This window comes from Podarcis raffonei, chromosome 9 (assembly GCF_027172205.1).
Source record: "Podarcis raffonei isolate rPodRaf1 chromosome 9, rPodRaf1.pri, whole genome shotgun sequence".
In the NCBI taxonomy this organism is placed as follows: domain Eukaryota; kingdom Metazoa; phylum Chordata; class Lepidosauria; order Squamata; family Lacertidae; genus Podarcis; species Podarcis raffonei.
In genome coordinates this window covers 30,067,342-30,090,700 of record NC_070610.1, presented here as the reverse complement: position 1 = coordinate 30,090,700, position 23,359 = coordinate 30,067,342, and the positions used below count along the sequence as shown (strand labels likewise).

The 23,359-nt window shown below is 43.6% G+C and overlaps 1 protein-coding gene and 1 long non-coding RNA gene across 4 annotated transcripts in view; one reads left to right on the top strand and one right to left on the bottom strand.

Annotated features, from left to right (window-relative positions):
* Positions 1–23,359, bottom strand: part of LOC128420815 (uncharacterized) — a 51,548-nt gene that overhangs the window by 6,091 nt on the left and 22,098 nt on the right. The window contains exon 3 of one of the 2 annotated variants that reach the window (XR_008332135.1): positions 19,781–20,709. The exons of the other annotated variant lie outside the window; for it this stretch is intronic. This is a non-coding gene — a long non-coding RNA (uncharacterized LOC128420815). Of the gene's footprint in view, positions 1–19,780; positions 20,710–23,359 lie in introns of those variants that run through there. 2 annotated transcript variants of the gene reach the window in all.
* On the top strand, positions 9,830–14,139 carry HELT (helt bHLH transcription factor). 2 transcript variants are annotated; one of them, XM_053402755.1, is made up of 4 exons: positions 9,830–10,099; positions 10,743–10,847; positions 11,152–11,248; positions 13,342–14,139. In XM_053402755.1, the coding sequence occupies exons 1-4, from the start codon at positions 10,073–10,075 to the stop codon at positions 13,827–13,829; spliced, it is 717 nt and encodes a 238-aa protein (XP_053258730.1). In that variant the 5' UTR covers positions 9,830–10,072; the 3' UTR covers positions 13,830–14,139. The 2 variants fall into 2 exon arrangements, with proteins under 2 accessions (XP_053258730.1, XP_053258729.1); XM_053402754.1 differs by lacking the exon at positions 9,830–10,099 and having other exon boundaries at positions 10,271–10,847.

Below are 23,359 nucleotides of genomic sequence, written 5' to 3'. Positions count from 1 at the left end.
TAATAGTGCTCAGACTGCACTTTGTTCGCTGCTCCCCCTTCTATGTTAACCTGGCCTCATCGCTAGGAAGAGGGAAGGCTGCCTAATGTCTACAACTGTTAATTAGGGTCTAGCATTGTCCACTTGGTGGCAGTATGACCAGAGCATCCCTCTATGCCTGGGTTTGAAGCTAGATTCTTATAGAAACTGGGTATAAATTTACCAAAATTAGATTTAAAAAGGTATTTCTGCCTTGGGTAGTTGGTCAAATCCACAGGAACTATAAGGTCGCCAGCTTTTAACTGGGTTCTGCTCTGGTGCCTTTCTGCCATGATTGGCGGAGAATAATGCTTATCTCATGGCCTTGAAAAGTTTCATCTGCTGATTTCTATAGGTCAGCCTCCCCCCAACCTGCTGCCCTCCCCTTATCTCGGACTGCAATTTCTATCTACTGCAGCCTGCATGGTTATCATTATTGTTATTATTTATTACATTTGTATATTGCCCTTCATCTGTAGATTTCAGGGCGGTTTACAGTTGTACTCCAAAGCATCGGCAGCGCACCAAGCCAGGGAAGGCTACTGTAGCTCAAGCTGCTCTTAAACATATAGGAGCCATTCAGGTTCCAGACATGTCTAGTTTATCTGTTGGAATGGCATATGATTTACAGGACAGGGACTGCACATACAGCCATGTTAAATTTTGCATCAGGCAGTTCTAACTAAATGTGAGCCATTCAGGGATCATAAAATATAAAATGCCGGGGATATGGGTTCTGCACTCATCCTTAGCACCTTGACATTGACCTATTGCACATGTATGATTTCTGACTTCCTAACCAAGGACGTGGGTGGCGCTGTGAGTTAAACCACAGAGCCTGGGACTTGCTGATCAGAAGGTCTGCGGTTCAAATCCCCGTGACAGGGTGAGCTCCTGTTGCTCGGTCCCTGCTCCTGCCAACCTAGCAGTTTGAAAGCACATCAAAGTGCAAGTAGATAAATAGGTACCGCTCCAGCGGGAAGGTAAACGGCATTTCCATGCACTGCTCTGGTTCGCTAGAAGTGGCTTAGCCATGCTGGCCACATGACCCAGAAGCTGTACGACGACTCCCTCGGCCAAAAAAGCCAAGATGAACACCACAACCCGAGAGTCGGCCATGACTGGACCTAATGGTCAGGGGTCCCTTTATCTTTACCTTTAACCAGGGTTAAGAGAGCAAGAAAACCTGTGTGCTTCACCTCTCCCTCCTTCTCCTCTGCTATGCAAACTCCCTTCCTTTCTCTTTTCAGAGGTAATCATGCTGCACAGCTCCATTTCTGCCAATATTAATGCTAACCATGGCTAGTTTTCAGGCAGAGGCTTGAACCAGGGTTAAGAGAAGGATTGGCAACACTAGCTGAGTTTGCATGTGAGAGGACGATGAAGAAGAAATGTAGAAGCCTGTGGAGTCTTGTTGGACTTCCTAAACACAGCTAGGAGAACAAGAACACCCTGTCTACCCCAGGCCCCTAATACTGGTTTGCTCTGGTTGAGTTGCCAAGCTGTTTTTCTGGCAGAGCTCCTCTTCTCTAATAGCTGCATGATAGGAGCAAATTCAGATCAGGTTTTTTTAGACAGGACAGGACTGTGGCTGCCCCACCCTCTTGCCCACAGGACACACATGTGCAGGTCATCCAAGGAGGGAGATTATTGCGGGAGAGACAAGGAGGGAGATTATTGGGGCTTGTAGCCATCTCTGTCTTGGCACATTTTAAAAAAAACTGGCCCTAGGAGAAAATGATTGCAGGTGGCCTGGCATATAGAAGGAGCCTTCAGCAGGTTCATGATGAAAGCTTTATTGCCAAGCACATTATCAGGGTCACGCCTCTAGTTGTGTAGAAAGGATGTGCCTTTAGAACAGCCTCCTTCTGGACCTCCACCAAAATCTGAGCTTGAGCATTTTTTGAAGCCAATGGAAGGTACTTTTCTTCAGGCAGGCATTGGAAACTGACTACAGCAACAGATTACTATGAAAGGGTTTGTTTACTAGCACCATAACTGCAATTATTATTAAATTTCTTTTTTTGTTATATATGCCACATATCACCTCTTTGATAGATGAGCAGTCATTAGACAACGATAACTACATACCACTGTAAGCAAGCATATTTATTATATTACATTGGGCAGTTTTTCCTGGTGTTCATTCAGACATGGTTTTGTATTTTTTAAAGCTCAGAGACAGTTTGGGAAGATAGCGATGTGGTGTTTTCTGCTCAATGGCACCATCTGCTTCTCCTCTCCCATCTTGACAATCTGCTCTGCTGTTTTTCTTTTGCATGGGTGTTCTTTGTTTTTTAATGTTTGGATTGTTAGCTGCTTTGATTTTTGTGTGTGTAAGAAAATCGAGGGAATAAATTTCTAAAAGCCCATTAAAATTGACCTCTGTAATTCACTGTAGGTGGTGCTGCCCTTGAAGATGACTCAGAAGTTTCAGTGGGTGAGAAACACTATAGCTGCCTTCTTAAAAGGATATGGAGTGGCATGTGCATATCTGACCACTGTTCTGCAAATAACATTGCTTATTTGTTTCCTTCTGAGCCACAACTCAAGGTGCTGGTTTAACCATTAAGCCACTTCATCACTTTCTCTCACTCTCCCACTCCTCTTGCTGCTGTGGTTGTCCCCGCCCCCAGACCAGACACTCCTGCACAAACTCCTCACAACTGCTAGGAGTAAGTCCTTTAAAGCCCCGAAATGATAAGATGATATTCTTATCAAAGTTAACATATGTTCCCCTTCTTCCCATATTCCCCCAAAAGTTTCTAAGACCTTTTTATTTAAAAGTTTGTAAGACCTTTTAAAAGATCTGCTTTTAAGTCTAGCTGGTGGGTTTCCCCCCAATCAGTTTGATTGTTTGTAGCCAATGGCTATTACAATATGAACACAATAAAAAAAAAATCCTTCCAGTAGCACCTTAGAGACCAACTAAGTTTGTTATTGGTATGAGCTTTCGTATGCATGCACACTTCTTCAGAGACGCATGCACACGAAAGCTCATACCAATAACAAACTTAGTTGGTCTCTAAGGTGCTACTGGAAGGAATTTTTTTGTTTGTTTGTTTCGACTACGGCAGACCAACATGGCTACCTACCTGTAACTAGAAATATAAACACAAATTGCACAGCTGCAAAACAGAACAAAAAGCATTGCATACACCAGAACAAGCCAAATCTACAATGTCAACATCCCTAGGATTTAGCACTGGTGGTTGTTATTTAGCTTCAGCTCCCATAAACAACTTCATACTGAATTTGCAGCTATTAATAATTTCCTTAGATGGTTAGTGCTATAGTTAAAGTTTATTACTATGTTGCCTTTCAACACCCCCCCCGAAAAAAGCCCCCAAGGCAGTTCACACACGATAATTCCCAGATACAAAACTCAACCAAAAAATAAATTTAAAAAGTACAACTTAAACACAAAAAATTAAACAGCAAAATCTTAATATTTCAGAAAAGACCAATTGCAAAATATATGCATGTTCCTTTGCCCAAATGGGAAATAGCAGCCCCCAGAAAGTCACCAGGGAGAGCAGGAGTAAATCCTTAAGGGGTATCTCATCCTTACAAAGGTCCCAAGCAGAGGTGTGGGAGGTGGGAAGACTGCAGCAGATTCTGGAGTGAGATTGAAGAATTCTCCAGAAATAAAACATCCACTTACTGGAGAGTAAAGGTAAAGGTAAAGGACCCCTGGATGCTCCAGTCAAAGGGGTTGCAGCGCTGTGGTCTAAACCACTGAGCCTCTTGGCTTACAGATCAGAAGGTTGGCAGTTTGAATCCCCACAACGGGGTGAGCTCCCGTTGCTCTGTCTCAGCTCCTGCCAACTGGAGAGTGCATCTCATTGGCACTCAATGGACCCTGTGTCTGAGCAAGCATGTATAGGATCCCACAGTTAGTCTTGGCTTCTCTGATTCAAGAACTAAATGAGCATGCACAACAAGTGAAGTTCTGACCCACCGTCTGCTACTGCCAATGATATAAAAGGATCTGTGAAAAGCAAAGAGCCCTCATTGCCAGTATCATTGCACAGCTTAGGAACTGCATGTTACAAAGACCTTCACCAGCCTGGATAGCTCAGCTGGAAAGTGCATGGTGCTGATAACACCAAGGTTGCAGGTTCGATTCCTGTATGGGACAGCTGTATAATCCTGCATTGCAGGGGGTTGGACTAAATGATCCTCAGGATCCCTTCCAACTCTATGATTCTATAAATACTGATAATCTTATTAATGCATTCTTGAGATTGAACTCTTACCTCTGGAACAGCCTTCCTCCAGAGGTCCACCCAACTCTGAGCTTGAGCATTTTCTGAAGCCAGCGGGAGGTTTTATTTTTCAGGTGGGCTTTGGAAACTTCTCACGCAGCCATAGATTGCTTTAATGGGGTTTGTTTAACAGCAACATGCTTTATCTGTAATATATATATATATATAATTGTGCATGTTATATAAGTCATACGTCATCTGTTAGATTGACAGTAAATAGATGATAATAAATACATACCAGTGTTAGCCAGCAAACATTTTACATTTCATCTGCCATCAAACATTTTACATTTCATCTGTCATGGATGCTTTAGCTGAGATTCCTGCATTGCAAGGGGTTGGGCCAGATGATCTTTGGGGTCCCTGCCAACTCCACAATACTATGATTCTACAATGGGCTTCATTTCAAATTCCATCATCTACCTGTGTTGGAATAAGGTAATAAAATAGCTCCCAAGACCTTGAGTTCCTCAGTGGAGTGTATTTTTATATTTAAAAGAAAATGAGAAAAACCTCTCATCTGTCAATTAGGTAGCCAGAATTAAAAACCCAGAATGTAGGCTAGCTTTTGCCAACCTCTAGATGTTACAGATTACAGTTCCCATCATGCTGGTTGGAGCTGATGGGAGTTGTAGTCCAAAGCACCTGGAGGGAACCAGGCTGTCTTAAGGCAGGTGTAGACTATGTAGAGAAAGCAGCAGTGGCTCAGAGCTGGATAAGTGTGTTGTGCACAACTAATGGCAGGTCACAATGAAGGGAATGTACATCACCTTATAAGTCAGGAAGGAGGACCCTGTGGCCCTGCAGATGTCCATTGGCAATGCTGACTGGGGCTGATGTAGTCCCAAACATCTGGAAGGCCATAGGCTCCCCATTCCCTATTCTGAAAGGGGCACTGCAACTGGGGGTTACATAGGTTGCACCCCAGGATGTGCATTGCATAATGTAAGGAGCAGTGCCAAATTTATGTATAGGCTAAGTAGGATGAGGCCTAGGGCCTCTAAATCTAGGGGGCCTTGCCAGCCCGCCCGCTCCCCAGCAGGCAGTCTCCCCTCTCCCAAAATTGCTAACCCAAAACTTCATGCGAGGGCAGGGCACCACCAGTGAAAAGGCCCTGCTCTGTGTAGTTCCTGCCCTGTCATTTTGTTTTTGTACAATCTTGTTTGTCCTCAGTAACCAAAATTATATTATCAATATATACAAGCAGAAAGGTTCTTTTCCTTCATCTGCAAGAAATCATACAAAACAAAGTGGCACTAATAAAGAAAAGTTCCAGGGTGGCAACAGAAAGCAAACTAATAATGCTTTTGCAGTTCATCAAAACTATCCAGCAATATCAAGTTATAGGAAAACTGGCGCTATTAACAGTAATCCTTCTAGTTGGTTAATTGGTTTGGCAACTTCCATGCACATGACATGTGATGCTAACTATTTCCCCCAAGAGTTAAATGATAACTAATCAGAGGCAGCTCTTCAGGAGAGCTCTGAGATTCAGGTGATGGTCAGATGCCTTGTCAATCCCAGCAGGTATATAAGAGGATGACCCGGCCTGCCCAGGCCTGTGGCCTGCCCATCCTTTACACATTTATGTGGGAATAAGTTCCTTTTTTTTTTTTTTTTGGCCATGATTACAATTATTTTTCCATGCAACCGTTCCGCCAAGGAGTTCAGGGTGACATACACAATCCCCTCCCCCATTTTCCCTCACAACAACCTTGTGGAGTAGGCTAGGCTGAGAGAAAGTTACTAACCCAAGCATCATGGCCAAGTAGGGATTTGAACTCTGCTCTCCCAGATTCCTAGCTCAGCACTCTAACCACTGCACAACACTGCCTTTACATTAGCTACATATTGATTATAGTGGGACTTACTTCCTGGTAAAAATTCCTAGGATTGGGGTGTTAGAACCTCAATTCAATTTCTTTCCATAACAACACAAAACAAAAACAGATGGATTGGATCTGAAATAAGGGTGTGCGAAGCTCAACAAAGATCCAAAACCATTTGAAATTATTGTTTCACTGCCAGCCCCAACTTGCATTTATGCCTATGGATGACTCTCTATAACTTTATCCCCGTCATCAAAGATCCTTCTTTAAATGAAGCAAATGGCTACTATGGAATAAGGATTGAGTAGAGAGGCAATGCTGAAGTAAAAACAAGAACCTCTTCTTGCTTTTGTGTGGTATGTCTCTTGCCAGATATTAGCCTATTAAAACAAGTGCAAGTTACAGCATAATTTCCCAATAAGGTTTTGAATGGGGGGGGGGTGTCTTTCAAGTATGCCAACTGTGCTCAAATGCTGGTGTCAGTGCTTTTATGTGTTTATGTCATGTTTCTATATCATTTACATTCTTAACATTAATGTATGCAATTTCCGCATAATTAAGAAATAATTAATATTATATATTAATAGCTGTATGGTATTCGGTGTCAATTTGCAGCAGCGCTTTAACAGGTGTATGTTAGCGTGAGGCATTAAGTCCAATCCTTTGCGTGTTTACACAGTAAGTCCCATTCTATTCAATGGAGATTGCTCCCAAGTAAAATACACAGAGGATTGTAGCCTTTAAATAAATGGATGGAAAGAACTGCTTTGCATTCAAACTGCCTTGTTTCTTGTGTGTAAAGAAAAACAAGAGCGTTTTCCAGATTTATGTCTGTGTTGAATCCTCATTGCTAAAGTGCTTAAAAATAAATCACAAACCAAGGGAGCTTTTTCTATGTATATACATGAAATCATGGCCATAGGGAGTACCCATTTCTAAATGTATGAAACATGTGCACTGTACTGTTCATGATGAATAAAAGAGTGGTGTGGGTTTTGTGTTTTTCTGGAGAGTTAAACGATAAATGCTCTGGAAGTCTCCAACTGGAAATGTGTCAAGAGCTTTCCAAAGCAGCTCATAATGTCTGTCTGGGACCCCTCATTGTTAGTCTGAGCAGAGATGTAACGTTAGAAATCAGAAGTAAAAGCAAACATCTCCCCTTAATATGCCATAACGTTTCCAGCACTCCGGCTCCATCACCCCTGTCATATCCACTTTGCATGTTTCCTTTCTAGCTTCCATTGTCAGCCTGAACCTGCACCTCATCCAAGCCTGTCCTGACCGAGACACAATTCTCCGGCAGGGAAAAAGAAGCAAATAAACAAGTTGAGTGGTGTAAAAAAAAGGGGGTTGCCTTGCAGGTGCCTGCAGCTGGCGGTTAACACAGACAGTAAGAGGATCAACTCCATCTCCACTGGCTGGAAAGAGAGGGAGAGAAATAAAGCTCCCACATTTACTATTCACAGTTTAGTTAATTTGGATGATAACGGTTAGTTTCTAATCCCATTGTGCAGAATTGAATATACTGAAACCTACAAGCCTTCTGAAAGAGTGTATCTTGCAAACAGGACAACAATCAGGAGCGTCTCCCCCCCAGACTGAACCGTGCAAGACACGCACAGTTTTGGATAACATTTTGTAGGGGTTTGTTTAGTCACCCATCAGGTTGCAGACAAAACAGGTTACAGACAAAGCATCAAGAAGCAAGAGCTCTTTAAACAGACAAGAATCAGAATTTGCATTTTGCAGCAATCAAAAAAAGAAATACAAAATAACCAAAAGCAAACCAAAACTACAGTTCTAGGAGATATTAAATGGCACAGTTTCCTTCATCTAAAAATAAAATTATAAAAATCAGGGAGGAGAACAGTAACCTATTTCTTAAAACAGTTTGCAGAACGTCTCTCTGAAACTATATTTCTGACTCTTTTTTTAAAAACACGTTCATAATATTGCTTTGGAGAATACACCGTTTCCACGATGGAACGGACTAAAGTTTGGATACACTGGCACACATCTCCAAAGTCTAGGTGATGTTTTTATTTGGACGTGCAAACTATAGTCACATTCTGAGTTGAATTTGTTATTCATTTAGTCGATGTGTAAATTGGGCTTGTTTGAGGGGCGGGGGTGTCCCTATACAACTAAATAAGAAGGTGCCAATGAAAGTTGAAAGAGGCACGAAAATGCGCTCCGAAGCTTTGGAGAGGAAAAGGATACACCCTCTTTTTTAGCTAATTTCCTCAAGTTCCTGTTTGTGTGTTTTCGATATTTTCCTCTTCAAGCCTTTCAAAAGAAAGCAAGCAACTTCCCCAAGCTCCATTATTCCCTCTCCGGCCCCCCCTCGGACAAACTTGTTGCCCCCCAAAAAGACAGCCCTTTGCGCTCTCAAGGCGAGAAGCGCGGCTGCCAGAACAGAGGCCCTAGGAAAAAAGTTAACAATGCTGTGAAAATATGTTTGCAGAAAATAGACAATTGTTGGATTAGACGTATTCAAGTATGAAATAATGCCTTTTTGTGTAAAAACTTCAGCAATGTGCGTGTACAAAAGTTCCCTGTGGCAGTTACTTGCTCCCTTTGTGAGCGTTGCGCTTTGGCGTCTCCACTTGGCGCATTTCACTCCCAGCCCCTTTAAACGCGATTGTTTCTTTCTTTCTAATGACATTTACCGGATCAAAACATGCTGTTAATTCGATCAGAAAGCTTTACCCTCCCTAACAATGCCACAATAATTTCTCCTGAAGTTTGTTAAATTGACCAAAATTAGGCAAATGAATAGGGGGTCTGTAGGCGACCCTTCTCGCAGGTGACACCACATAATGCACTCTCAGACCAGCTGCGATCCCCTCTTTATTTTGCCCCTCTTTTCTTTGACCCGCATTATTAAGATTTAGGCCCAATGAAACCATTCACACTTTTCAATGGGATATTTTCCTATAGGATAATAGGCTACAAATTGAGCCTCTCCAAAGCGGAGAGGAGGAGGGGAAAAATAACAACCTCGAGAGACACACACACACTACAGAAACGACCGTCGTGTGCCAAAGGTTTGACGGAGGCTCCTAAGGTCTGCAGAGGGGAGGAGAGAAAAATTTAAAGGACGGGGTGGGGGGAGAGAATCTCGTGCCAGCCTCCAGTCCCCACACCTGCCGGGGTGTCCCCGCCACATAAAGCGGGAGAAACAAAAAGGCCTGGCTGCCATCTCTCATAAAGATGGACGTGTCACCAAGTCGTGTGAGAAAAGCCTGAGAACAAACGGGCCCACTCCGTCTCCAAGGGCTCTTCCTTGAACTGGGCGGAACAGCCTATTAAGGGCTTACTTAATTACTTTAATGACTCTGGACAGGCTTTAAAATGCAGTCAGCGCTTGGACAGGGAAGGGGGGCGGCAGGGTGTGTGCATGTGTGTGTTGGGCTGGGGGGGAGAGCGTGGGGTGCCTGGGATTTGTAAACAGGCGGCCGTCGTGTGAGAGACCGACCAGGCGCTTGGCGGCCCAGTGAAAGAAGACGGCCAGTGTTTCGCAGCCTGCAGGCGCGCCACTGCGCTCAGCTCCCTCAGCCCTGCGCGGGTCGTTGCCATGCAAATACCCTTCGGGGGGCCGATCACGTGTCCTTTGAAGGGCCACGTGGAGTGACAAAGCTGATCTGACGTCCCCCCACCCCACCCTCACACGCCCCTTAGGCTGGGGGTGTGGGGTGGGTGGGGGAAGACCCGAACATACACACACATTTTAAAAAACTGATCTTTAATGCATGCCTCCTCCTCCTCCTAACGCTGCTTTCCCTAATCCTGGGGAATCAGGCAGGCCATGAATATATCCCCCCACCCTCCCTCAGAAATGATCGCTTTATAAACCGCCCCTTGGAAGTTAGGGCTCTGCAATCCACCTGGGCCACTTGGAGGAGGACATCGGGTGCCTTCTGCGAGCTTCTCTCCCAGCAGCGGCTTCTTGTCACGATGGCCTCCAAATTGAAGGAACGGAAAGTGAGTTGGAGAAGGGAAGGTGCCCTGCGCGCTGCCACCGGGCTCGACCTTTCCTCAAGGAACTGGTGGCTCTTAGCTGCACAGGCTTAGACATCGGTTTTGAGGCTTGTGATGATGTGTGGGATGGGGGGGGCAGTACCAGAACTCAGGAAATAGAAAGAAAGAGGCGAAGTCTCGAAACTGCTGAGATATAGGAACCTTGCAGTATTTGGCGCTTCATATATCTGGACGTTTCATATCTCGTATGAAAGTTTCCAATATCTCAGTTTTGAGGCTTTGCAGTCCCCCACCCCAGTTTGCCTTCTTAGGATAATGGTACCATCAGCAGATGATGGGCTCATCATCGTCTCCAGCAGTAGGGATGCTGCATTGCTAAGTTTTGGGGAGGTTTTTGTTTCTTTTTTGTCTCCAATATGTCAAAAGCTTGGAGAGTTGGATAGGAGGAGCTCACAAGTGCCTGGCTCTTAAAGGGCTGTTCCAAGCTGTACAGAAATAGGTTGTTGAAGGGCAGAGAAGTGTCTGGAGACGTCAAGAAAAATTAAAGGTGATGGAGCGACTTCGCGTTCTGATGCGATGCTCCCTTCCATCTTGCCATACCACACGTGTGTCTAGCCTAAGCCTGTCGTTCTCATGCATTTTCCAGAGGATCCCGGTCTCCCATAAAGTGATCGAGAAAAGGAGAAGGGACCGGATCAACCGCTGTCTGAACGAACTCGGAAAGACAGTGCCAATGGCTTTGGCAAAACAGGTGCGCATCCCAAAGTTGCGTTTTGCGTCTTTTCGGCCGAGAGGGGAAGCAATTTGCGTACGTGGGGTTTCTTAGGAGTGGCTGCTGTTGTTCTTTTTGCATGGAAAGGAGTGTGTGTATGTGGCATTTTGCAAAATAAGGGGTTTGTGATCATAGCTTTGTGAATGAAACAAGTGTGGCTTATTCCTGCTCATTTGCAAGCCTTTTTGTCGTTAGGTTAACTCACACTGCTGGATTCAAAGCTCCGGGTGCACGGGGTTGGAAAACAACTCCCTGAAGTCCTGTCTGCCTTTGTGCATTTCAGAGTTCCGGCAAGCTGGAGAAAGCGGAGATCCTGGAGATGACCGTCCAGTACCTGCGGGCCCTTCACTCTGCAGATTTCCCTCGGGGGAGAGAAAAGGGTAGGCGCGCTCTTCTTCCGTGGCTGTGCGTTTCTGGCCATGCAGGCGCGCAGGGAGAAGACCCTTGGCCAGGAACTGCTGGCTGAGCTCTGAGAAGCCTTGGGAATGGATCACCCTTTGCTGTGGGAAATTGGGGGATCCTGGCGACACGGGTGGAGAGGAAAAGAAATCCCAGCTCGCGACACTGGGAGGGATTTTGGACACAAACGTTTTCACGACCAGATTAGTGGTCCAGGGTTTAAATCGCCAAGGGCAACCCACTAGCTCTTAGACTCAGACCCCCAGTGCAATCCTCTATAAATCTTCTCAGAAGTAAGCCCCATTGATTCCAATGGGGCCTGCTCCCAGATAAATGGGTGTGGGGGGGGTGGCCTCAGTTTTCAGTATGTAATTTAGGAATCAGTGATTCTACCTTACAGTGAATGGAATGCATGGAACATAAATAAACAATCCTTCATTTGAATTAACCCCCCCCAAAAGGAGTAAGCAAATTAATGGAAGGTGGAGCTCTCCGTGATTAGAGACAGTGCATTACAGTAACTTAGGGGTTGCTTTGAGCTTTCCAAGCCTGGGTGGTTCTGGAGACAAGAGTGCAGGACTCAAACAACATTTCGTTTGATCCAGCAAGATAACTTCATTCCCTGACAAGGAAGGATTTTACAGTCTTGTGAGATGTAGCATAATGAACAAATAATGCATTTATTATGGCACAATCTTCTGTGACCAACAGCCCACTTCATCAGCTAGATGAAGCATTAATACTCAGCAGGTGTATATGATGTGAACATATACTCAAATAGGTGTATATTTTTTGTATATACCTGGCTACATAGGGGGGAAGTCCAGTGCAAAATTGTTGGCTGAGAATTTATCAGTACACTCTGAGGCTGTGTACACACTATACCTTTAAAGCACATTATTTCCATCAAATATCTCTGGGCACTGTAGTTTACTCATCACAGAGTTGCAATTCCCAGCAACCCTTAAGAAACAAAAGTGCTCAGAATTCTTTGAGTGGGAACCTGTGCTTCAAATGTGCTTTAAGCATAGCTGCTTTTCCCACCTTAACTAGCAAGACTGCAGAGCTTGGGTTGCTCTGTTCTTATGCTGCATTTGCTGATCTACCCCGGATTTGTTAGGCTTCATGGGATGTGTACTGAGCATTCATTTTGAGTTATTGTGGGGAGGTTATGTGATGTCACATCAAGCGATTGTTATCTCACACTTTCCAGTGTCTTTTCCCATCACTGGAGTAGGGAGTGAGCTCATCCACACTCCATTTTGTCCTGCAATTTATTCCATTTGCCCCATGATTTCTAGGCACGGGTCTGAGAGGTTTTTCTTCTGTCCCTCTGCCTTCCCCTGGAAAACCCACAGTTTACTGCTGAATCAGTACATACATAAATCTGGAGAAAACCCATTTGACGTTTGTTCTGATGCAGTAGTAAACCGCAGGTTTTCCCAGGGGAAGTGGCAGGACAAAAGGAATACCTCTTGGCCCCCAGCCTAGAGATCATGATACAAATGTAAGTGTGGATGAGCCCTTTGTCACACAAGAGCACCAAACCAACTCTAGTTGTGCAACTTTAATTTGCCAGTATATGGCTGAATCTTATCCGAAAACAGCAACATTCTTGAAGCATCCTTTGTTGCATTGCCTTCCAAAGGATGCCCATGTTAACCAATGCACCTTTCCCCATGTGTAAAATGGTCAGGTGAAGAAGATACAGGTGAATACCTGCAAAGGTGCAGGAGCCTTGCCCTACTTTTTTACTTGGCCACTCCACTGAGACCCCCTACTTGGGAAGCACTAGTTTCCAAACTCTGCTTACTAAATTAGATTAAAACAGGTTCCCATTAATTTGCTGCAAGAGGCAGGAAAAACAAGGTGTCGATTGTAGGGTGGGGTGTTTGAGTTTCTTCCTGCCCCATGTAGGCAAGCCATGGTTTCCAACCACACGCCCCATAGGGGGCAATTTGATTTTGAAGGGGGGCCGTTCAAGAATGAGTTATAAACAGTTAATGGCCTTTTAGGCTTCCTCCATGTGAATAGGAACCACTGCTCTAACCCAATTTTTCTTTCTTTCCAACAGAGCTTCTAGCTGAATTTGCCAACTACTTTCACTATGGCTACCACGAGTGCATGAAGAACCTAGTTCACTACCTGACCACAGTGGAGAGAATGGAGACCAAGGACACCAAGTACGCCCGGATCCTGGCTTTCCTGCAGTCCAAAGCTCGCTTTGTCACCGAACCCATCTTTTCCTCACTGGGATCTCTCCCAGAGCCAGACTTCTCCTATCAGCTCCCACCAGCTCCAGACTGCTTGGGCCACAGCCCCAATGACCCTGTGTTCCAGCAGGGATCTGGACACAGCCCTTTTTCCTGGCACAGCTCCGCTAGGAGTCCCACTATCCCCTACCTCCCCAATGCTCCTGTGCCCCTCACTGGCCCCGGGCAGCAGCGCAGCACCTTCTTGTCATCCGTGCAAAGTCTGGACCGCCACTACCTCAACCTAATTGGCCATTCCCACCCCAACACATTCAGCCTGCCTTCTGGCCAGCATCCTTCGGTGCTATAGCCTACGTCTGGTGTTGCCAGCTGGTTGTCCAAAAGGGTCCCTGTGTCTTAAAGAGCTGCCAGAGAGAGAGAAGTGTATGGCTTTTGCCTTCCCGGTGTTGCCATGCCATTGACCTTCTCCACGTCTTGCAGTTCCTAAAGGCCCAAAATGCCTTCCAAGGCCAGGCAGTGCTGAGCTCACCTGTGCGTATTACCTATTTATATTATTTCAAGAGAATAAATTATCTGGCCTCCTTCCACAACTGTAAATAGATATGAAATTAACGGTGGAGTGAAATAAAGATATACTTCTGGAAAAAGGTTCAGCCTGAGATATGTTTGCTGTGTTTATTTATTCATCTTCTGCCAGCCAGTTCTTCTAAATGTTTGCTCTGATTTTGGCACAAATGAAGTAAGGTTAGGTGCACATTAGGTTTGTTTTGTTTTACCTTTTTAAAGAAAGCATTTTTAGAAGAAACAAACACAGCTAAGGGGAATGGAAACTGTATTTAAGCGATGGGGGAGATGCCTGTGCCAAATGGCTAAGGATGGTATTGTACACCAAGAAATTCAGTAGGTTATTTTGCTATTGGTTTGATAGGAGCCAGGTTGCACCACAAGACGTGTCCTTTGATGCGGGATGGGAATATCCTGGTGTATATATGGTGTTGTTTGTTGTTGCAACCTGGACTTGAGATCTCCATGCTTCCTTGGAAGCAAACCTTATAGGATTTAATCTCAAGGGCTCTGGAGCCAATTCACACAATCATATTAGCATGTCATGAAATCATAGAACCTGAAGGAGCGTCTCCACCACCATCGTTCAGCCCGGACACTGAGATCCAGCACCGAGGGCCTTCTGGCGGTTCCCTCATTGCGAGAAGTGAGGTTACAGGGAATCAGACAGAGGGCCTTCTCGGTAGTGGCGCCCACCCTTCAGATGTGAAGGAAATAAGCAGCTATCCTATCTTTAAAAGACATCTGAAGGCAGCCCTGTTTAGGGAAGTTTTTAATACTTAATGCTGTACTGTTTTTAACATTTGATTGGCAGCTGCCCAGAGTGGCTGGGGAGACTCAGCCAGATGGGTGGGGTATAAATAATAAATTATTATTATTATTATTATTATTATTATTATTATTATTATTATAGAATCACAGAACTGTAGAGTTGGAAGGGACCCCAAGTAATGCAGGAATCTCAGCCAAAGCATCCACAACAGAGAAAGGGTTCTGTTGAATGGATCATTGCAGATCTCACCATGGAGCTGTTTTACTACTGCCCCATTAAGGCACCCATGGAGGTCTCACACCATTGCACATGGGAATGCACTAGGTACCAGCTGGACTCCAGGTCCACCTGGGGCCCACGGTTGGAACATTTCTTCAAGCTGCCTTATACTGAACCAGACCATTGGTCCATCCAGCAGCCCTTGGACCTTCTACCTGCAAAACATATATAAAGGTAAAGGGACCCCTGACCATTAGGTCTAGTCATGGACGACTCTAGGGTTGTGGCGCTCATCTCGCTTTTTTGGCCAAGGGAGCCAGCGTACAGCTTCCGGGTCATGTGGCCAGCATGACTAAGCCGCTTCTGGCGAAACCAGAGCAGTGCACGGAAACGCCATTTACCTTCCCGCTGGAGCGGTACCTATTTATCTACTTGCACTTTGACGTGCTTTCGAATTGCTAGGTTGGCAGGAGCAGGGACCGAGCAATGGGAGCTCACCTTGTCACGGGGATTCAAACCGCCGACCTTCTGATTGACAAGTCCTAGGCTCTGTGGTTTAACCCACAGCACCACCCACGTCCCTAAAACATATATACTCTACCATTAAACTATGGTCATGTCCCATTGCTTGTGTGGGGAAGGTGTTCACATGTGGGTGATCAACATGCAGCAGTCATGTAACCTGTGTGACTGCAGAAGCAGGTAAAAGATTACAATGCTGCACATACCACAATGGCTGTGTTTGTGTGTCCAGCCCTCCAACCTCATGCAGAGGTGAAAGTTCAAATAGCTAGAGTTTCCATGTGATCCTAGTTGAATTTCACACACACACACCAACAGTGATCCCATGGAAGACAACAAGTGTCTGAATGAGACCTGGGTGTTTGCTGCGTAATTCAATACACTTTGGGAAGCTGGGCAGTGATGACCAATTACATGATTCTGTCACCCTCAGATGATTCCTGATGTGACTTCCACATCTTAACATGCTAGATTCAGTCATGTTACTTGATCTGATTCTAGTGGAGGATTGAAAACAGAACCCACTGTCTCTGGAGCAATTGCTCTCATTCTGATAGCTGTAGATTAACATACTTCTGAACAAACATACAAAGTTGCACTGTAAATTTTTATTCATCCACATTTGATTTAAGTGACTATTAGTTGCAGGTGGTGAACTTACGGCTGGTTATAATTATGTCCAAATATGTCTCATGATTTCCTAGCAGAGGGATTTCAGCTCGGATTATCGCAGCATTTGTTTATTACTGTATTTTAAAATTCTTGTTGGTTTTTTTAATCTTTTGAATATTCTATTACTGTACTTTACTTTCTATTCTGGTTTATTGTTTAGTTATACTGCATTTCATATTTTTATACAGTGGTACCTCTGGTTACAAACGCTTCGGGTTACAAACGCTTCAGGTTACAGACTCCGCTAACCCGGAAGTAGTACCTCGGGTTAAGAACTTTGCTTCAGGATGAGAACAGAAATTGTGCGTTGTCAAGAATGTATAACTTGCTGTTGAAATGGAATACTCAGGATGAAACGGTGAAATCTGCTATGATTAAATGGGCACAAGATGTTGGACACAACATTATGATGGCTGACTGGGAACAGTTATGGACCACAGGTATGAAGTTCACGCCATGTAATGCCTTAAGAGAGAATATAATGAAAATGATATACAGGTGGTACATGACACCAGTCAAGCTTGCGAAAATTTATCATTTGCCCGATAATAAATGTTGGAAATGTAAAGAGACTGAAGGTACATTCTTTCACCTTTGGTGGACATGCCCAAGGATTAAGGCTTTCTGGGAGATGATCTATAACGAAATGAAAAAGGTATTTAAATATACCTTTCTGAAGAAACCAGAGGCCTTTCTCCTGGGCATGGTCGGCCAATTGGTGCCAAAGAAGGATAGAACTTTCTTTATGTATGCTACAACAGCAGCAAGAATACTTATTGCAAAGCATTGGAAGACACAAGATCTACCCACCCTGGAAGAATGGCAGATGAAGGTGATGGACTACATGGAACTGGCGGAAATGACTGGCAGAATCCGAGACCAGGGAGAAGAGTCAGTGGAGGAAGATTGGAAGAAATTCAAAGACTATTTACAGAAACATTGCAAGATTAATGAATGTTAGAATGATGTTGGAATGCATTTATGTGATTTTAGCAGAAATGCTACAAAGATTTAGGAAAAATAGACCGTTAATTGGTGAAAGGAGGGAAAGTAAAGTTATATTAATTTTAAGATAAATTTACAGGACAAAAATTTGAAAAGAGGGAAAGGATTTGCTGAAATGGATAATTGACTTAGAATACAAAAAAGGGAGGTGTGAGGAGGTCAGGGAAATAAGTTAATGAAAGATAAGTAATGGGAAGATTTGCTGTATTTTTTATTGATTTTTCTTTTTTGCTTAATGGATTTCAATTCTCTGTTTTTTCTTTTTCTTTTTTCTTTTTTTCTTTTTTGTATTTTATCTTTTCTTGTTTAAAATGAGTTTTTTTATTTTTCTTGTTGTACTTCTAAAAACTTTAATAAATATCTTATAAAAAAAAGAGAGAGAGAACAGAAATTGTGCAGCGGCGGCGCAGCGGCAGTGGGAGGCCCCATTAGCTAAAGTGGTATCTCAGGTTAAGAACAGTTTCAGGTTAAGAATGGACTTCCAGAACGAATTAAGTTCTTAACTAGAGGTACCACTGTATTGTACTGTCTGATGGAGTTGGTTTTCAATGGACATTGTAAGCAGCTTTTTGGAGAAAGCTCCTAAAAACGCAGAGTATACATATTTAAATAAGCAAAGCAAAGCACAATGACTCAGTGAATCCATAAAGAAAATGATGACTAAGCCTACTTGAGGTGTGAGAGCTCTTTCCAGGATAGTTTGTGGTTCTGTTTATATATGCATTTCAGCCAAGTAATGCTACAATTCAACAGAGATGCACTGAGGCTGCAAGAAGTGAGATTTTAACTTGCTTTTAGATCGTACCCTTTCTGCCTTTATGCAAAACATGCAAAGAAGTCCTGTAGGGAAATGGAAAGGCTCCAATTTTACATTGTACAGTAAGGTGAAGTCTTACATAATGAGGATAAGCTTTTTTTTAAGATGAAGAAGTTGAAGTACTCAAATCCTGAAAGATAAATCCCCATGCCCTTTCCCAGTCACCTTTTGCAGGCTGAATGGAATGTTACCATATATAAAATGAAAACCAAAAAGGGAGTGTAAAACACAGAGCAAATAAGGAAGAAAAATACTTACTGCCAGGGCTTTTGACAGTTTGGTTCTATAATTGTTCAGAACAATGGTAACAAAATCTTGCTGAGGTACATAGGCATAGCTGCCATGAAGGTGAACTCCATATAAGATCTCAATATAAGGAAAAAAGAAAATTCAAGTATGCACTGACCCAAACTCCCATGTTGTTGTTGTTACATTTATATCCTGCCTTTCCTTCAAAAACTCAAGGCTGCGTACATGGTTTTCCTCTTTTCCATTTATCAACTGAACAACCCTGTAAGGTAGGTTAGGTGTAGAGATAGTGACTGGCCCAAGTCCACCAGGTGAACTTCATGAATGAATGGAGATCTGAACCCTAGTCTCCCAGGTCATTATCTCTCATTTAGGCTTGCAGATTATCTCCTAATACATTTTTGTAATTTTCTCTCAAGATCAAATCAATACTATTTTGATCCATTGTTGTGAGGCTCCTAAAAGTCGTGGGGTGCATAGGCTACTCTGCCTATTTGGTAATCCAGCACTGTTTGGCTTGCATATGGCAGCTGATGCTAGATCTGCGCTGTTTCTCTCTTTCCATATGAACTATTATTTTTAAACTGCATTAACACACCTCCTTTTGTTCAATGAGTTCAAAGTCCATGCTTTCCCCCATGGAAAAAAAATCCTTCGTGCCATACTGAAGTAATGTCATCGTACAGCATTTTTTCATTCTTATGTATAAACAGATATTTGATCTCAAAACCATGTAAAGGACAAACAGACTTCATTTTCAGCAGTTCACAGAAGTGTCATTGACTAAAACTTCAAAAGAGTTAACACCAGAAAAATGTTGTTAGTTTTTAAAAAATGATTTTAAATTTGCCAAACTAACAAAAAGTATAGGTTTTGGCAATCCAATTATTCTAAAGGTTACTTTCTAAATTCAGATGTATTAATCATGCTGCAGTGTAGTTCTCTCTCACCCCACAAATATTCCTGTATTTTAATGTCCTATTATTACCTCAGGTTGCACTTACCTTTGCTGTGTTCCAGACCAGCATTCGTTCATGTGCTATGGGGGAAAATATTTCCCTACGTGTGTGTCAATCAGTATTTTACATTGTTCAGTGTGTTTTGGGCTTCCGGATCAGTTGACGGAAGGTAAATTAACTTATTCCATTTCATTCTGCAGGCTTTAGGGAGATCTGAGCTGGATTGTTTACTAAGGTCATGGAAGAGGCTGACCCACAATTTGTGAGCCATCAGCTCCATTATCCTGAGACAGACAAAAAAATCCTCATTACAATGAGTATAAAGCATAGTGTATTTCTTCCATTTAAACTGTAAACACAGAAAAACCGGGTGTGACAGATTGACTTAAAAAGAGGTCATATTGGTGGACAATTTGAGGACAGGGAAGAAATAACTGTCTGTTTTGTCAAGACACACTTGTGGCTCCAAATCCAAATGGAAAATAGCGCTTGTTAAATGTCCACAGGGATAATATAGAAGCGGCAGAAATTGAGTGCCTGGCGCCCATTATTGGAAAACATGTCTTACACTCATTTTCTTCATCCCTTGAGATAGAATATGGAGAGAGAAAGAAGAAGAAAAAAAAACTTTGACTATTTCTTTCTCTCTCTCCTGGCGCAAAGCCATTCAGAAACTCCTGCAGCACAGAAGCATTACAGAGATAGTGTTACCCTGGAAATATAAATTATTATTAATTTATTCAACTTTTGGCCACTGTTAACCAAATTAGACAAAAACCACCACACCACCCTCCCTCACTTTCTTTTGCTAAGTAGATATTCTCTCTGGGATTAGCACAAGGCCACCACATTCAAAACTTAGGTCATTTACATATAATTCTGCAAACTTGCAGTGGCCCATGACAGTCTTTGTGGCTCAAATGTTGTTCTTGATCTCAACACCCCCCGCCCCAATTTTCATTTCACAGAGGAGGATAAACCCTGCTTTAGATTTACAATAGCTTTGGGATAAAAGTCTTGTCCCCTTGTTTCACACACACACACACACACACACCCCTCAGATATTTCCCTGACTTTCTGAACCTCCTGTCTCCATCTCTAGCCCTGAAATGCCTCCGCTCATTTCAGCCTTCTGCGATAAAGACTGAGAATTACTTTGGAAGTAGTTTCAATTTCCTTCCATTAAGGACAATAATGTTAGTCTTGGCCAGAGAAGTATCTGGAGGCAGAGTTAAGAGTTCAGTGTGTCTCCCTCTCATCTTGTCTTCCCACAATGTGTCGATTCATGCCGCCTCCCCTTCTCATGCGCTCTCCTTTTAAGTAAGTTGTATAGTGCTGGTTTCCAGGAGCCCTCAACAAAACACAGAGAAAACTTCCCAGTGGTTTGGGCTGGAGGTGATCCATTGTTGCGTCTCTGAAAGGGGCAATCTCTTGTTCCTTGGGCTTCATCCTTGATTGGGCAAGAATAAAAATAATCATCCCCATGAAATCAAAGGTTCTCTCTGCCCATGGGAGTAAGGAACAAAGCTGCTTGCTAGGACCAGGCCTCAGTCTCCTTGAATTTGCCTGAACTGCTGGAGGAGCCTTACAGTCAGCATGGGTCTACCCAGTGACCGGCAGCCTTCTTAATACAGAGGTCACTTGTGCTTTCAAGCGTTATTGAACAAACAAACCCTTCATGGCTAGAGACTCTTCAGCCTGGACTGCCCCAGGACCATGCAACAGGGTGAAGTGAGAGACAGAGACCAGTCAAGAGCCAATGGGAAGGTGGCAGGCAGGATTCAAAGACTAATAATAATAATAATAATAATAATAATGCAATATGGACACAGGGCTTTGCACACTCTTCCCATACTCCCAAATGTTTTCTTTCAGCAGTCAAAAACATGTGCTGTCCAATACCAGCTGCAAGTCATGTAATGGCATCAAGCAGGTCCCTAGCTGCACAAAACCCCAGAGAGCTAGGTACGCCTTCACTTGATATAACACAATAGCATTCTCATTACTCATGGCAGAGGTGGTTTTAGGGTAGTACAACTGGTGTGGCCACACTGTGCACCGGCACTGGGGGTGGGGTGGGGAGACAGCGCTGCAACAGTGATGTAGGACAGAGCACAAGAGGCAGGGAGGGAGCTGGATTTTAGTGTCGCCCAAGGCATCACAGAAATTTGAGGTCCCCAAATCCGCCACTGAACACAGCTTGCTTGTTCTTTCATAGCAGGAAAGAATGATTTATTATAATTCACACAAACACTTGCACAGCTATGCACAGGACCGCATTGAGGTTGACTCCTGCATATAGACAACTAAGGCACACCCCTCCAAATACACGTACCCTCTTCAAAATGATAGGCAGTTTTCACAGAAAGACTGAAAAACTGTTCTGTGTTAGTCTTCTGTAGGGGCGAAAACAGCAAAGATGGAAAAAAAAACCACCTTATTATAGTAGACGTTTTTGCAGGCATGAGTCCATTTCAAAAGCTTATGCCAGAATAAGTTTTTTAGTATTAAAAATGCCACAAGGCTCATTTTTCCTGCTGCCTGCAACAGACTAAAAACACAATCCTCCTATCAATGTCTACTTAACAATGTTAAGTCTTATTTAGTGCAGTGTGTCTAACTCCCAGGTAAGTGGGCTAGGATTGCAGCCTAACACACAGTGGCGTAACGTGGGGGGTGCAGGGGGGCCCGGCCGCACCGGGCGCAACATCTGGGGTTAGGGCAAATCCACGGGTTAGGGGGCGCAAATCCACGGGTTAGGGGGCGCAAATTACTTGCCTTACCCCGGGTGCTGACAACCCACGCTACGCCACTGCTAACACAGCGAACCCTCTGGAAATGTTTTTTTTAAAAAAATGAGCTTCTCACCCTTCTAGTATTCTCATAGTATTTTCATAGTATTCTATGAAAATACTTCCCATATATTTTGGAAAGGGTAAATTTATTTGGAGAGTATTTGATCCACATGTCAGACAGGTGCTCATGTTAGCTTTCATGATGAAACAATACTCTTTTGTTGCTTTTAGTGGGGTGTGGGTTTTTGGTTTGCTTTTGGGGAGAAACTTTTATGAGATTGTGGTAACACTGCTTATCTGTTGCTGCTTGTTGATGCACACCTGTCAAAGTTCACTTCTGTGCAGCAATATAATACCTATGCCGTTGTGCACAAGTTCATCTTAGGTTTTTGTTTCTGGGTGTGTGCGTTTTCCTTTTTATTTTTAAAGGATCCGTGGCCCTTGAGCCAAGACAATGTAGAAGTGAAAAGATGCAGCAGAGTCCCTGTGGTGGGCTCAACTTAAAGAGTCCTGCAGGGTTAAAGGGGAGAATGTTCAGATTCATCCAAGACCTGAGAAACTTGACATATGTAACCCTTACATGCATTGCGTATAGAAGCCAGAAAATAAAGGTGCCCCCCTAATGAGGTTTTTTTGCGGTTGGGTGAGCGGAAGGGGCTGCTTCAGAAGACTAATAACTGAAAAACCTTCCAGGGCTTTTGTCCGGAGCAATGGCAGGCACTTTCCATCCCTTTTGAGGAAGGGGGGGGAAAGGCAGCCTTTGGGAAGCCTCCATGAGAGATGTGGGTTTTAAGGGCGACCCAGGTCATACAGAAGTAATCAAGCGAAAACAATAATAAAATTAGCCTGACAGTCAGCAAGTATCTGAGAGGACTTTATCAGAAAAAAAGAAAGAAAATGGGGGGGGAAAAGAAATGGGGAAAGAAAGAAAAAAACCTCACTTGGAGCAAATCCGCAAGGTGTCATTGTGCAAATGGGGAGGGCGGGAGGATTAAATTATTTATTCATTGTTAATTTATTTATTTATGTATGTGTAAACGACTTAGCTGCTGCAGGTGCTCAGAGGCGTTTATGAAAAGGCCCAGTTTGAGAGCCAAGGAGAGAATATTGGTCCATTTAACTCATTATTTCCTTTAAGGCGATCAAAACATTGACTTTTATATAGAAGATAGAGACTGGGTTGGGGTGGGTGGGGACACATGTGTGCCGGGACTCATGCAGGGTCTAAGCAACCTTAAGAAGGAAAGCATTTATCTCGCATTCAGGAACTGCAGAGTAGGGAGGCGGGAAAGAGAGAGGAGGCTC